This window comes from Labrus bergylta, chromosome 4 (assembly GCF_963930695.1).
Source record: "Labrus bergylta chromosome 4, fLabBer1.1, whole genome shotgun sequence".
Taxonomy (NCBI): Eukaryota; Metazoa; Chordata; class Actinopteri; order Labriformes; family Labridae; genus Labrus; species Labrus bergylta.
The window spans coordinates 3,581,247-3,596,504 of record NC_089198.1 but is presented as its reverse complement, the minus strand read 5'-3'; the positions used below and the strand labels follow the sequence as shown (position 1 = coordinate 3,596,504).

General features: G+C 42.4%; 1 protein-coding gene across 3 annotated transcripts in view; it reads right to left on the bottom strand.

The window, feature by feature from the left end:
* The window catches only part of dnaaf11 (dynein axonemal assembly factor 11), a 39,049-nt gene that overhangs the window by 5,281 nt on the left and 18,510 nt on the right, over window positions 1-15,258 (bottom strand). For all 3 annotated transcript variants that reach the window (XR_010666281.1, XM_020656263.3, XM_065953526.1), the window contains 4 exons: window positions 14,889-14,954; window positions 13,876-13,945; window positions 10,943-11,038; window positions 8,544-8,635 (listed from right to left, as the gene is read on the bottom strand). Coding sequence is in view for 2 of the 3 variants with exons in the window: in XM_020656263.3 (XP_020511919.2) it covers window positions 8,544-8,635; window positions 10,943-11,038; window positions 13,876-13,945; window positions 14,889-14,954 (324 nt within the window). In the remaining variant the exon portion in view is untranslated. The remainder of the gene's footprint in view (window positions 1-8,543; window positions 8,636-10,942; window positions 11,039-13,875; window positions 13,946-14,888; window positions 14,955-15,258) is intronic.

Below are 15,258 nucleotides of genomic sequence, written 5' to 3'. Positions count from 1 at the left end.
TGTCCACTAGAGACTGTCTCCTGCAGTGAGTCAGTCCCCATAGAGCCCCATGTTAAAATGTCCAACTTTACAGCTGCAGTTCCTCCAGTGTCCACTAGAGACTGTCTCCTGCAGTGAGTCAGTCCCCATAGAGCCCCATGTTAAAATGTCTAACTTTACAGCTGCAGTTCCTCCAGTGTCCACTAGAGTCTGTCTCCTGCAGTGAGTCAGTCCCCATAGAGCCCCATGTTAAAATGTCTAACTTTACAGCAGAAATAATAAACTTATTTACAGCCTGGTACAAAAACAGTTTGGGTCTCTAGAACTCATTTCTCTCTTCAACTGTACGGGCTGATTTTTATACAATTTACCTGGTTAAATCTTATTAAGACTTAAAGTGATGTAGCATTTGGGGGCGTGGCCTCTTTGAGTTACAGATGGGAGCTGCTAACTGTCTGCTAGGTGTCACATCGGCTAAATCCGACCCTGAACTTTAACCTCCGGTCCGTGTATGGGCTGGTTTTTTTGGGGGGGTGTCTTAAAAGCGCCTACCTTCTCTGGTCCAAACAAATCCAGAGCATTCAGGAGCAGAATCTAAAGTTAGAAGGAGGACATACTGGCTGCTGCATTGTTGTCAGAGAAGCCAGCACTTCAACATAGCATGTTTCCTTAATGATCAGAGAGTAAGATACCTTTATCATTTGACTCACGACACATCTCACTGATTGGACCTTTAATCACTATCAGAACTTGCTTTGCACTCCACTTGCTTCGATCTTGCTTGCATGACATCTACTCCTAATTGGTCTACAGGCTGTGAGAAAACAAAGAACTCTGAAATAAGGACGCCTACTTTGCATTTTAAACTGAACAAAGTGAACCATCAGGGATCCTCAAACCTCCACACTGCTGTAAAAAAGCAGAAGACATCGATTGTCTTTGATGGTAGATAGGATCCTTAATGCATGCTAACGTCAGAGCGGGGTTTAGAGAATGAGAGATTACTGTGACTGAACTCTTATGAGGTTATCGCTCTCAGCTCATTGACGGGGAACATGTGTAATTGAGTTGTAATCGGCGGCGGTAACAACATCAGCAGGTTCTGTTTAGTGTTTGAGGCCGATGATCCACCGAGGATTAGGTTTGGAGAGAGTGGAGATTCAGTCGGATAAGAACCAGACTGAACACGTCACACGGCGTGGTCTGAATGACCCGATGGGGGTTAGATAATAAAACGTTGCAGAACTGCATGTTTGCTGACAATCTTAACCTGTTGGAGACAATGCATTAAAATTGAAATTAGTTTTAAACCAACTGCTGTATTAAACAGAGTATATTTGTTTATGTCTTTCAGCATTTTTTCACATTTTCCAACAAAAATCCATCCATCCATTATCTATACTGCTTTTCCCGTAAGGGGTCGCGGGGTGCTGGATATAATCCCAGCTGTCATTGGGCGAGAGGCGGGGTTACACCCTGAACTGGTCGCCAGCCAATCACAGAGCTGACATATAGAGACAGACAACCAGACACACTCACATTCACACCTACAAGCAATTTAGAGTCAGCAGTTAACCTAACAAGCATGTCTTTGGACTGTGGGAGGAAGTCAGAGAACCCACACATGCACGAGGAGAACATGCAGACTCCACACAGAGAGACTCCTGTCAGACGAGGGAGTCGAACCAGAAACCTCCTCGCTGTGAGGGAACAACGTGCGTTGCCTTACAACAATTCAAAACCTGAAAATATTTGACTCACAATGTTTCAAAATTTTGAAAAAGCAGATTCTTATATCTTATTCATATATCTTATTAATGACCAATTAATACAATAGTATTAATTATTAATTATTAAATCAGGCCATTTTAGAGGCCGGTCTGAGTTTAGCTCGAAACACTAATCTTGATTACAGCTGAAGGTAAACCTAATCGTCAGCACTCCTCTATGTGAGATGGATGGACTCATTAGTCCTGTGCTCCTCTATAGTAACGACCTCCCCGGTTAGGAAGTCTTCCTGTAATGGGCCACCCAAGGCAGAGGCCCGCTGGTCGTCATACCACACAGGTAATGAGGCGTGCGTGCATCTCTGCAATCCACACCACATTATCAGGCAGAGAGCGAGTTGTAGTGCACGAGGGCAGCAGAGTGCTGTAAAGTTTGCAGCCGGGGTCAGGAGGCGGGGTGAAGGAGGTTCAACAAAGAGTTGTTATTTTGCATGTGTAGATAATCAAATCAGTCCCGAGGGGGCGCCATCACAGGGTCACAGGGGCCTCATGCATTATTATGATCTATCTGCAGACTTCATGTGGCCCTTAAGAGGCTGACCCCAGAGTAATGTATGTTAAATAAGTGTTTTTAAAGTCCTGTCTCTTACTGAGCTCTGAGTACATTCATCACCCTGAAGCCCAGATATTCAGTGTAATCACAGGTTGATCAATCAATAAGACAATTGAGAGGAAACGATGTCGTGTTGATATATTACGATCATTTGAAGACAACATGCTGGATCTTAAACGTCATATTTGAAGATGTGCAGCTTGTCTTGTTCTTATCTGATATCTCACTCAGGTTGGATTTTTTTGGGTTGTTGTTTATTTAAAGATTTACCCAGCGGATCTGGATAGTTCCATAGAGTGAATTAGTAAAGATTATAAAATTGTCCATCCATTATATATTCTGCTTTTTACCATACAGGAATGGGAGGCTGGAGCGTAGCCAAGCTGTCTTTGGGTGTAATATCTCAAATGAACTCTTGCTTTGAGATATTGCACGGTGAACTCTGCGACCCAAAATAGTCAAAGTCGATACAACCATTCCTTCGAAAGGGTCTCACTGGTTTTCGAGGGGTCTCATTCGATCTCATTCAAGATTGTTTTTGTGAGGATTTGGAGCCATACAAATAAAGATTGATTGATCATTAAAATGCCAGTCTCTCAGTCAACCACACGCTCATTCCTGCTATACAGGGGTGTTCAATGACTAATTCTACATATGTTTGCCTGTTTTGTCCAAATAAATCACTTCCCATAGCCCATCTTTGTATTAATACCACATTAATAATACTTGTAACTCGTAATTTTAACACCAGGCAGCATATCCACGTGTTCAGAATTTCATTGGCGACAAGAAACGTTACTCATCTGCACAGTCCTGTGCAATTGGCCAGGACATTTCAACTCTCATTGGCTATTATAGGCTGGGATTGGAAGGTCGTAATTGGCCAAGTGAGGTGTCAATCGAATGCTCAGAGTGCGGTCGCCATTTTGGTAAATCACAGTCGAAATAATTAATTCATAAAAGTAAATTAGAATTATAACAGAACATACAGTGGGAAATCAGGACATGTTTTAACAACTTTGAAGCAATCTGTCGATTTTCATGAATGTAATGTGTTTGGATTCAATCTTTAACTGGTTTTGGATCGTGGGGACCGCTGTTGATGACGAATGTACAAAGTTATGCATCTGTGAATCTATTTAGGAACAAGAGAAGCTTTGCCTGTTTTGCAGCTCTAAAACTCCTTATTTATCTTAAACTGTCGTCAGTGAAATCCCTGATTTCAACCTCTGCCTGAAACGGTGCAATTCAGCCCCTCCCCTTGGGCCCACTTTCTTCTGATTGGCCAGCACTCTGAAAGCATTCCGAGGTCAGAACGCTGCAGGGCTGCCACAAGAGGGCTGCTCTCCAGAGCTGGAAGAAGAGAGTCGATGTAAGAGGTTTAAACGGCTTACCTAGAGGCTTCAAGCTGTCTCCTGAAATTTTTCTCGTTTTAAATCGGGGAAATATCGTGTGATTTGCCAGCATATGTTTACCTCATGATCTGAAACTTCACCCACATTTAATATGGACATCCAGCATTGTAACCCTCACCTCTGATCTTTAAAAACCCACTTGGGAACTGAACTCAACTGATTTGTGCCGTGGGTTTGACATAAGGTTTGAGATTCCATTTTGTGACCCAAATCACACATCGCCCGCCTTATGTCATCGAGGCAAGCCCCACTTCAAAGTCAAACGCAGCCTTCAGATCCCTTTCCCCAAATGCTGGAGGTCAAATATAGAGTCTGTGGGTAAGCCTTGGGTCAGAGATCGCCCCTCATCATGTTTGAATGATGCAGTAACTCAGCAGCTCACCGTCACCTCGCTGCGGTGCCGCAGCAGCTAAGTCTTTTAATCGGATGTTTAATTTGAGGGTAGAAGATACCGGGGGCTCTTTAAAAGTGTTTGATGGGGCCAGCTGAAGGACGAGAGGAGACTCTGGGTCATAAAAATGGTAATGATGATGACGGTGAAATGACAAGGCGCCTCCGGGCAGGATAGGAAACAGAGCTCAGTGATAATACTCTGCGTACTGATGGTTCAACACTGAGAGGTGGAGCAGAGGCGATCTAAAGGACTCCTCAATGAGACTGGCAGGTTCACTCTACTGCACAAAGGAGAGGTGCTGTAAATGAGGGCTGTCATACTTATGTCTGCTTACAAATTGTTTTCAGTCTGTAGAGACTTTGGTTGGTGAGGTGGAATATCTGTAGTTATTTAGATTATAATGTAAAGACGTCATTATGTTTATTCACTTTTCTCTAATGTCAGTCAGACCTGACAGAGTTTAGCTGTGATTAAATGATTTTAAACACAGTCTTAAAACTCATTTATTCAGTCTGGCTTTTAATAGTGCTTTATATAAATTCAAATCTTAACATTATTGTATTGTCTTTTTTATCCTACTACAATTTTAAATATTCTTCAATATATTCTATGTATTCATTTTAATATCTTATTATCCTTTTATGTGTCGTATTTCATTTTTTCATTTTTATATATGTATTTCTTTAATTCTTATAGGTGTGCATTAGTCTCTCAATGATTTTATAAACTACTTTTTCTACACTCTTGTAAAGCACCTTGAACTGCAATTTAATTTGTCTGAAAGGTGCTATATAGATAAAGTTTGATTGATTGATTGATTGATTAGAACACCAAGTACAGCTTAGAGAGTGTCAACTGTTTTTCCTGATATCTGCTATCAGGATGTTTGGTAGACTTGTTGTCTGCTCCAGTGTAATTGACGTCACAGATTAGTCTAGGTTGGTCGATATGACACGACCCTTATAATGATAATGTCTTTTTGGGATATATGCAATGCCTTTCAAAAAGTTCTGCAGATGTGGTTGAGCAAGACACGAGTACAGAAGTGTGATGTTGATCCATGTCTCCTTGAGTATTCATCTTATGTCTAAACTTTCATCAACGTAAGCCATCTGAGTCAACTGAGTCTTATTGTGAGAAGTCAAGTTTTAGTAGTTTCCTCAACAGTTGGGAACCAGATTGGTTGCGGGTTCAAGCCTCAGACCAAGCAGACCAAGTCTGGAAGTTGGTCTGGTAGCTGGAGAGGTGCACCTTCACTTCTTGAGCAGTTGCCGAGGTGCCCTTAAGCAAGGCACTGTAGCTCCAACTGCTGAGACGATCTTGTGCAGCCCCCTCACTCTGACATCTATCCTATAGTAGTTTCTCCTTGAGGGATCAATAAAGGACATCTTCTTCTCTTTGTAAGATTTATGCAGCATTACTTCAGTCGGTGCCGACTTTAAAATGTGTTTGTGCTAAACCGTGATTCGAATTAGAAACGACCTTCAGTCGGGTAGGAACTGCACGATATTTGAAAAAACCTTTCTTTTTGCAAAAATGTAGAAAACCAAAACAGAGGCACGCTGCATGCACAGCAGTTCACTCTGTGATCTGCAATAATGAGCTACTAGAGAGACTTTTTAGGAAATCAACCATAAAAGGTGAATGGGGGGCGCCTGTGGTTAGAGACTGTGGTCCTTGAAGTGGACGTCCTGGGTTTGAGTCCCACCTGTGGCTCCCCCCCCCCCCCCCCTCTGTCCATGATATCTGACTATCCAATGCCCTATCTCTATATAAAAGGCATTAAAAAAGAAAAAAGAAAAAAGAAAAAAGAAAGAAAGATGAGAAACTGGTTTAGTTTTGTATCGAGAACCAAGAAAGGAGCAGTGTCTCAGGTCACGTGCTTGACATTGCATGTTGTGCAATGCGATAGTTAAGTATATCTTGTAGCCCTTAATCCAGGCGACATTTAAACGCACTCATGAGTTGCAACCCAGATATTATTCTGCTTGTTCCTCTCTACTGTATTGTAGTTTCATCTTCTTTGAGTCATAGCTGTGTGTCTTTGATTTAGAGCTGTTTCTGGATGGAGATTTATGAACAAGAATCCAACAAAAAGTAACAACTTCCTGAAGAGTCTCACATCATTACTGACGTGTGGTTACAGAAGGAGAAAAAAAAAACGTTTTCAGGCTAAAATTGTTCTGATTCACCGTCTGCTTCACTGATTCAGAGCTATCTCTCGGTTCCTACTCCTGGGGTTTAAGAATAGATACCGATCCTCCTCAGGACTGAAAATATCACAGAACAGCAGTGAGAGTCGGAGTGCCAGGAGCGAGGACTAAACACTTGTTCAGCGGAGTATGTTACCGTACAGTATGTGAAACGCAGGTTAAAGAGTAACCCCCCCTGCCCCTCAGGAACTGTGTGATGCTGCAGCTGTGGTCAAGGTTATCAGTAGCCGGTGTGTAGTCATTAGCAGGGGGAGCGCTGCCTTCAACACAGCTGATAAAATGAATCATGCAGAGCGTTTAATATACAACAGGCATGTGTAATTGGGACAACAGGGACCTGATAAGCCAGAGGCATTAGAATATGTTCTGCTTTGCTTGGCCTTGAGTCTAACACCACGGCCGGCCGAGACCAACACTTGACTCTGATAAACACAGAGCTGCCTGCAGGCTGCAGCTCTGCTCTTTACACCTCATCTGTATTTCAAACTGCCCTAACATTCAGTGTATAAAACTCACTTTTAATGACCTGAAAACCACCTTAAAGGTGAGCAGCGTCCGATATACTGGTGTGACAGATACACCGGTATAAAATACTGGGACATGAATCGTCATGGCCGCAAGTGCAGCATCTTAACATCTTTTCTACATCAAGAGGTCATTCCGTAATTCAAAGGGTAACTAAACCTCAGCGTTTCAGCTCAAGTGGATCTATCCTGGATAAATGCCATTTGAACTTCAATGTATGAAAATAGGGAGTGGGGGGAAACTTGCCAACTCACTCATTCCTGCTGTCACCATCAACTTTAACTACAGTCAATGCAACACAAGTTAAGATAGATTATTTTGCAGTTAAGGAAGACTCCAGAAGCAACTAGACACTATTGCAACAGAAATGTGGTTTGAGGTTGAGGACTTCTCTCCTCTCTACTGTATTATATTGAACCGTTAGCACAGCCAGCGAGCGCTGACACAACCGAGAGGACAGCGAGCGGCAGGAAAGGATGGGGGACGTCTCTAAATGGTAGACGCTGCCCCCTTGAGGATTTGAATGCTATGGCTTTAACACGTTTAAAGAAATAGACTTTTGTTTTGCTCTTAACAATCGGCATGTTTCACAACAAAAGTTGTGAAAAATTCAGTTGCAGTAGCCAAGTTCAACCTGTAGAGGTCAGTATCCATATCTCTTAGGGCTGTGTCTGAAACCACATTCTTCATACTGCCTACTACATTCTCAAAATATATACTGCATACTAACCCGACCATTAGTTTGCCGTTAGCAACATACTAAAATACAGGCCACACGACGTACTTCCAATCTTAGCTCCTTTCAAAGAGCTAGCATCAAGCTAGCACAACCGTCGGTCCATAAATATAATTCAACAACAATATGCAACAATGATTACTCATACAACTAAGTAGTCATTTTAGTATTATTTGGCAACATGTTGATGAATGTATTGCTCTTGATCCACAAAGGCTTACATTTCTAGCTGCGTCCACCAGATAGTTTAGAATGGAAGAAGGAGAGGTGAAACGTCTTCAAGATCTTCAACCAGTCCAGCTGCCTTTGGATCAAGCTTTGAATAAAGACAACAAGTGAGCAGAGGAGGTTGGCAGAAAGACTAGAGGGTTGTGGGTCCTTCACAATTATCTACATTACCACGGAGAGCAAAATTGCAAACTAGCTGCGCAATTTTCTGAGGCCAAAGGAAATCATCACACAGGTAGAGTGTGTTTTAACCTTTTTCAATCTGAGGGACAGACGCAGTCTCATATCAAGCATTACTTATGTGATGGTCACTGCCTTAGTCAGGCTATTACTAATTGATTCTGTCCCCCTAGTTCTTAAAGAATTGGATGGTCCAATCTAGAGCACCTGGGCCTGTTGCTTGCAGGGCATAAAAGCCCAACCCCAGGGTGGATCTCTGGCTCCCTCTCTCTCTCTCTCTCTCTCTCTCTCTCTCTCTCTTGCCTAACAATGACATTCATTCCATGTTTATTTGTGCTATAGCTGTGGGTGGGCTGTTCCAATAAATCATTGTTACCTCAATTTAAGTTGTTCTTTCTCATATTTGTCATGGCCATGGAGCCAGGTTATGACACTTATGTGAGTCATGTCAAATCATATGACGTTCTGGTACACTATTTTGATGTCTGTGTCGTCAGGTTTGCAGCTGCAGTGAGATCAGAAAACATGTTTACCTTTTGTTGTCCTCAGGCGAGCTGCTGTTCCTGGTTTGAGACCTTCTGGGTAGACGAGTGACGGCCTTTGTCACTTTGATTTCACCTTCAACCTTAAAAAACAATCATCAGAGCGGGGAAAAAAACATGTGACCTTGTTATGTCTGCAAACATCTTCCACACTTTCACTCCTGAACTTTATACTAGCGTTCTGCTGCAGGATGTAAGAGACACCATATGGAAGGGTAAATAGCAGCAGCTCTGACTCTGCAGTATCAGCACCTGTGTCTCTTTATAGACGCCGTAAAGAGCTCCCTCATTACACCTTACGGATCAAAATGCCACATCCACCGTTGGCAGGACAAAATAATCACAGAACACAGCCTGAAGTTCATGAGGAAAATGTTGTAATTTAACAGACTAAATGAGATCTGAAAAGTTCTCGGGTCTTATTTCATCATCTGATTCTGTTTCTACTCGACTCTGTGAAGACGTGATGGTCTACAAGCTTGGTGTCAGCCGTGTGTTCTCCGTGATAGATGACACCCCTCAGAAATGTCTGATGACTTTTTACTCCTGCTTTAGTTTCCATGAGCAGAGATCATTTCATCTGTCTAATAAAAGGACTGTTAAATTATGTTGGAGAGTAAGATTTCCCCACTATGTCACTGTTGTTATTTGACACCAGCTGTAGGCTTCAGTTCTCCCCTCATCATAATGCTTTGTCACGTCTGACAAACATTAGATAGATAGTTGACTTTATTTGACATGGACATCACAGATACATTGGACAGACTAGATGCATTGTTTAAGTGTTTTAGTATACATACTAATTCTCAACAAATTAGAGTTTGTGTTTGTGGATTAACGTCAGTGACAGAAGTTATTTTCAGCCGTTAGTCTGTTCAGAGACGATCTGACACTAAAGGAAACACTGGAGGAAGAAAAATGCAGCTCACCGATTGGTCACATCAAACCTAATTGCTGAGACAATATTTTGGTTGGTTTGGACATAACCCTCCAATAGTTAAGAAGAACCTTACGTCCCCGTGGTAACCGAACAATGACACAACGAAGGTTACAAACTAACAAGTGTGGACTTTTCACCAGAACTCAAGACACAACCTATACAGACTTTGCCTGCTGCAGTAGGACCACTCATCCATCTTTCAACCAATCCATCCATCCAACTATCCACCAGTCCATCCATCCATCCATTCATCCATCCACCAATCCATCAATCTATCCACAATCCATCAATCCATCCATCAATCTATCCACAATCCATCAATCCATCCATCAATCTATCCACAATCCATCCATCAATCTATCCATCAATCTATCCACAATCCATCAATCCATCCATCAATCTATCCACAATCCATCAATCCATCCATCAATCTATCCATCAATCTATCCACAATCCATCCATCAATCTATCCACAATCCATCAATCCATCCATCAATCTATCCACAATCCATCCATCAATCTATCCACCAATCCATCCATCCATCTATCCATCCAACCATCTATCCACCAATCCATCAATCTATCCACAATCCATCAATCCATCCATCAATCTATCCACCAATCCATCCATCCATCTATCCATCCAACCATCTATCCACCAATCCATCAATCTATCCACAATCCATCAATCCATCCATCAATCTGTCCACCAATCCATCCATCCATCTATCCACCAAGCCATCAATCTATTCACCAATCCATCCATCCATTCATCCATCAATCTATCCACAATCCATCCATCCATCTATCCATCCAACCATCTATCCACAATCCATCAATCTATTCACCAATCCATCCATCCATTCATCCATCAATCTATCCACAATCCATCCATCCATCTATCCACCAAGCCATCCATCCATCAATATATTCACCAATCCATCTATTCACCAATCCATCCATCCACCAATCCTTCCATCCATCTATCCACCAATCCATCCATCCATCCACCAATCCATCCATCCATCAATCCATCCATCCACAATCTATTCACCAGTCCATCCATCCACCAGTCTTTCCTCCATCCATCCATCAATCCATTCATCCACAATCTTTTCACCAATCCATCCATCCACCAATCCTTCCTCCATCTATCCACTAATCCATCCATCTTTCAACCAGACCATCCATCCATCTATTCATCCACCAATCCATCCATCCATTCATCCATTCATCCATCCATCCATCCAATAGCCTAAATGTGTACCAACATTACAATCTTAATATTGAAGTGTCTGGCTAAAAGTTCACTTTGTGTTGTCAAAAAAAAAAAATGTAACAGACATCCAATGAAAAATAATCATTATGTTTCTTTCTCCACCTCATCAGTCTTTGTAAGTCTTTCTGTTCCCTGCACATGGTTCAGATGTACGTTTGTCACTGTACGTACCCGTGGCATGCTGAGGACCAGGTGTCCGGTGGTCTGGGACCTCTGTGCCGTCGAGCTGTCGGGCTTCACTTCAGCAGGCAGAACTATCTGAAATATCTGCAAAGTAAATTATTCACAACTTTAATTAGAAAGATTAATGCGCTGATCTAGCACCGCTGCTGTCCCGCTGTGTCAAATGACTTTAATCATTAGTGGAGCTTTATATAGGTACACTTTCCAGAGAGTGACTAGAATAGCTCTGAATGAGAACAGTGGCAATCAATCACTGCTGCAAACTCCTATATGAAAACCCAAAATGATCCATGCGGGGGGAAAAATGGACACAAAATTAGATTCGCTCATTTTTCAATCAACCTTTCTTTTATTCAGGAGGCGATTAAGGGGGAAACCGTGCTCACAGCAGGCTGACGAGGAAAACGCCGGACTTCCTGCAGCTGTCAGAAAGAAGCTGATGGCTCCTGCACTCAATTCCCCCGGCTCCCCTAAACAAGATCATATTTAGAACAGATTTAGGAGGCCTGAGCTGATGTATCACGGCGTAAATCACACCAACTGTCCAATCAGGCTCACACCCCGGTATAATACAACCAACCATAAATATAAAAAGAGCTTGAAGTGACGCCGAGACGTCCAGGACTCAGGCGTCAAGGGCTGCAGATCTCCAAACCTGTAGAGCTCTGCGTTTTAAATACACATGCAGATGAAACAAATTATAACAACTGTCAGATTAGTGTGCTGTGTAATGAGGCTTTAACTCTGAGGAGGTCTGTTTGTAGGAGATTAAAATCCTCCACCTTTTTCTCTGCAGCTGAAGGAAAACATGGCTGAGTGGACAGTCAGGAGTCGGATGTACAAACACACAAATAGACTGACTTTATCAAACCATTTTTAAATCCCTTAAATGTTTGATACGATCATGGCAGCTCAATGAGTCAGGGAGAGGATCAGCAGATTTAACCCTGGATCTATTTAACTCAGCACAATCCCAGATGATCATCTGGGCCGAACTGTCACCAACCACACTCTACCTCAGATTAGTTTTTCACGCAGTGCTAATCTTCCATACTCAAAACAACTCCTTTATTTTGGGTTTGGTTTAAGATGACAAGCAGATCTAATCCTTCCTTAAGAATAAGAAATCAGAGGATCTCCTGCAGAGCAAGAATACAAACGCTACTCTTGTTGACACTGAATGTTCCTCTCTTTGCAGCTAAATCAAAAGATTACGGGTCCTTTTTTTATTGTACCTGACGTCGACACTTTGGCAGATCAGCTTTGGATTTACAACAGAGGAGTCTGCCTTTATGAGACAAAAAGTGTCTGGAGTTCATAAAGGGATATGACTTTACAGCCGGTGTAATAAACGTACCGGCACGTCAGAGTCTGAAACAGATGTGATGACACAGCAGCTTCTGACAGCCTTTTAATTCTCTCTAAATCTGACTTTGTATCCATCGCACTGTAGTCTGCACCGACTCAGCAAACGAGCATCATGTCCTTCAACTAACAGCAGATCACATCACGACCGAACAGTGGACGAATTAGCACGACAGGAGTCAGTTTGTTTAAAAGGAGCAGGTTAAAAACACAAATTTAAAAGCAATGAGGGCTGCGTGTTTGAAAATTTAATACATGAAAATATGTGAATGAAGCAGAAGGTCAATTTATTCTCAGACGATAAAAACGTAGGGTCTGATTCACAGAAGGATTGTGTAGCTTTTGCACCTGCTAAACCTGTGCAAGTGAGTGAAAAGGAGTGGACACACAAAGAGTTAAATGCTCCCCTAACTGCGCTGCAGCGCAAACAGCGAGTTGGTGGTAACTGCGCCGCAGTATTTGCAAGAGATTTCTCCAATCAGGGAGGAAGCTATGTTTTAAACGCTGAAACTCATATCACATGTTAAAGTCTTTATATGTGATGTTTTGATCCAGCAGATGTCGCCCTTGAGCACCAGCATGAAACCAAAACAACTCGCGGTGCATGGTTGTGTTAGCATGCTAATGCTAGCGATCTTTATTATGCTCGTATCTTCACACTGCATGGAAATTTACCTGAAATTAGCGTGATCTAGAAACACAGTTAAGCAGTGAGTACAGTATGTTATTCTTCTTTTCTCTAGTCCCTCAATTAAACAACTTTTATACACGAGGGGATGAGTTGGCCGGCCGTCCCGGCGATGTAAACAAAGTGAAGATAGGACTCTGAAAACATCACAGACAGTGGGACTCGGGTGTTACACCCATTGTAGACAGTCATGACTCACAGAGTTATTTTCAGAGGATATACTTGATTTCTATTATAGTTAAGTGTGAAAATCGCATATAAAGCCTTAAGAGTGCGTCCTCTTGATAAAGTGTGAAAAATTTCCGAGCTCATCGTCTTTATGAGGACAGAACTGAGCTCCGTCAGCATTAGAAAGCAGCTCTGTGCAGAGTGAAGGTGCAGACGGCTTCTCTCCACATTCATACACAAAACAAAGGAAAACTGCACGGAACACCTTGTGGATGTGTTTGTGTGTAAATATCATGAGCGCGGTATGCTTTATGAATTAGACCCTGACACGAACCATACAGGGGGAGAAAACAATGAACAATTTTATGGAGATAAAAGCGAAACAGACCCTCAGTGTTTCTTCTCACAAACTGTGGAGGCCAACATCAGAATGAATCAGCAAAAACACAGTTGTGACTATATCTCTGTGATGGAGAAAGTTGCTGTGCTGCGGTCTGACCTATAAACCTCCAGCTTCAATCTGAGAAGAGGAGAGGAGTCTAAATGTGTGCCGCTGCCCTTTAGGAAGTAAAGAACCCTGAGTTAATGCATCATCGGTTGGAAAGTTCAGAGAGAGCAGCACAAAACTGAGCGGATGAAAAACTTGTTTTGTCTGATCCTAAAGGTTACCAACTACTCTTTTAAAATCTCCACAGCGTACCTTTCCTTTGACGCTCACTCTGGCGTACGTCGGCTGGATGTCCACGTCCATCAGAGAGGTGTCCATGTGTCTGTGAGGGGAGAGGAGGGTGGAGGTCCGTGTTAGCTTAAGGACATGCGTGAAAGGTGAAAGCGTGTTTGTAGTTTACATGAAACAGGTTTGCAGATGGAGAATTAGGGTTTAAGACATGAAGCAGAGCAGAAGAGGAGCAGCACTTTCAAAAGTAGCCAACTAAAAATATGTAGTGAGTGAAATGATAAAGTGAGCTTACTATCTGATCAGACATTAAGGAAACATGCTATGTTGAAGTGCTGGCTTCTCTGACAACAATGCAGCAGCCAGTATGTCCTCCTTCTAACTTTAGATTCTGCTCCTGAATGCTCTGGATTTGTTTGGACCAGAGAAGGTAGGCGCTTTTAAGACACGCCCCCACACAGCCGTTTTGGACGCCCCTCAGTTTGCCAGATATGAGAGCAGTTATCAGGTCAACAGGTGTTGCAGCGATGGAAGCGGTCAAGAGAAGTGGTTCAGATAGAAGTGATTGTACCCGACCTAAAAAGCCTCTGCATGTTTCTAATAAGCTCCACGAGCAGAAACGTGCTCAAACTAGGATCAATATTGGAGATGCTTTTGAAAAATGGAGAGAGGTTAGAACACAGAAAGGTTTACAGACCCATGCAGAGCTGGAGAAACACTGAAGCTTCAGAGTCCACCACATGGTGACCTGAGTGAGGGGGGGGGGGGGACAGCTCTCTACGATGTTTAGAATTTGGACTGCAGTACCCATTTTAAACACTAGGAGTCAGAGTTAGATACTGCTCCTTTAATCTAATTATACGTTACAAGTTTAAAGATTTAAGACGTGACTCCGGTTACACAAGTACAATTGTGTAAAATCCTGAAGATTAGAAGCTCTGTTTAAAGAGTAATTCAAAAAATATGTACATTTGAAAGTCTTCAGGCATATGATTAATAACTCAAACTTCTGATTGGTCAGGGCTCATCGTTGGTACCTGTACACTCCCAGGTCTAAAACTATCATGTTGTTTTCTTCGTCTTCAGTCAGAGAGAAGTCCAGTCTGTAAACACAAACAGAAAGGAATAAAACAGACATGAAACAAAAACTCAGAACACTGCAGCAGAAGAACTTTGATAGTGATATATTTGAGCGTTGTGAAGCCATTTCTTTGTGTGTTATTGAATGCATCATTTGTTAAAAGACTCTCTTCTCTCTTCAGGAAGGGAAAAGAGGTGTGTGACCAACTTCAACGCCAATAAGTTTTAAGGCCCTGACCTCCTATCATAACCCCCCCCGTCCTGTCTCTGTGCTGGAGTACTAAATCACATAAAGGAAACAGTCCAGACCTGAGTGTGTCCTCAGCT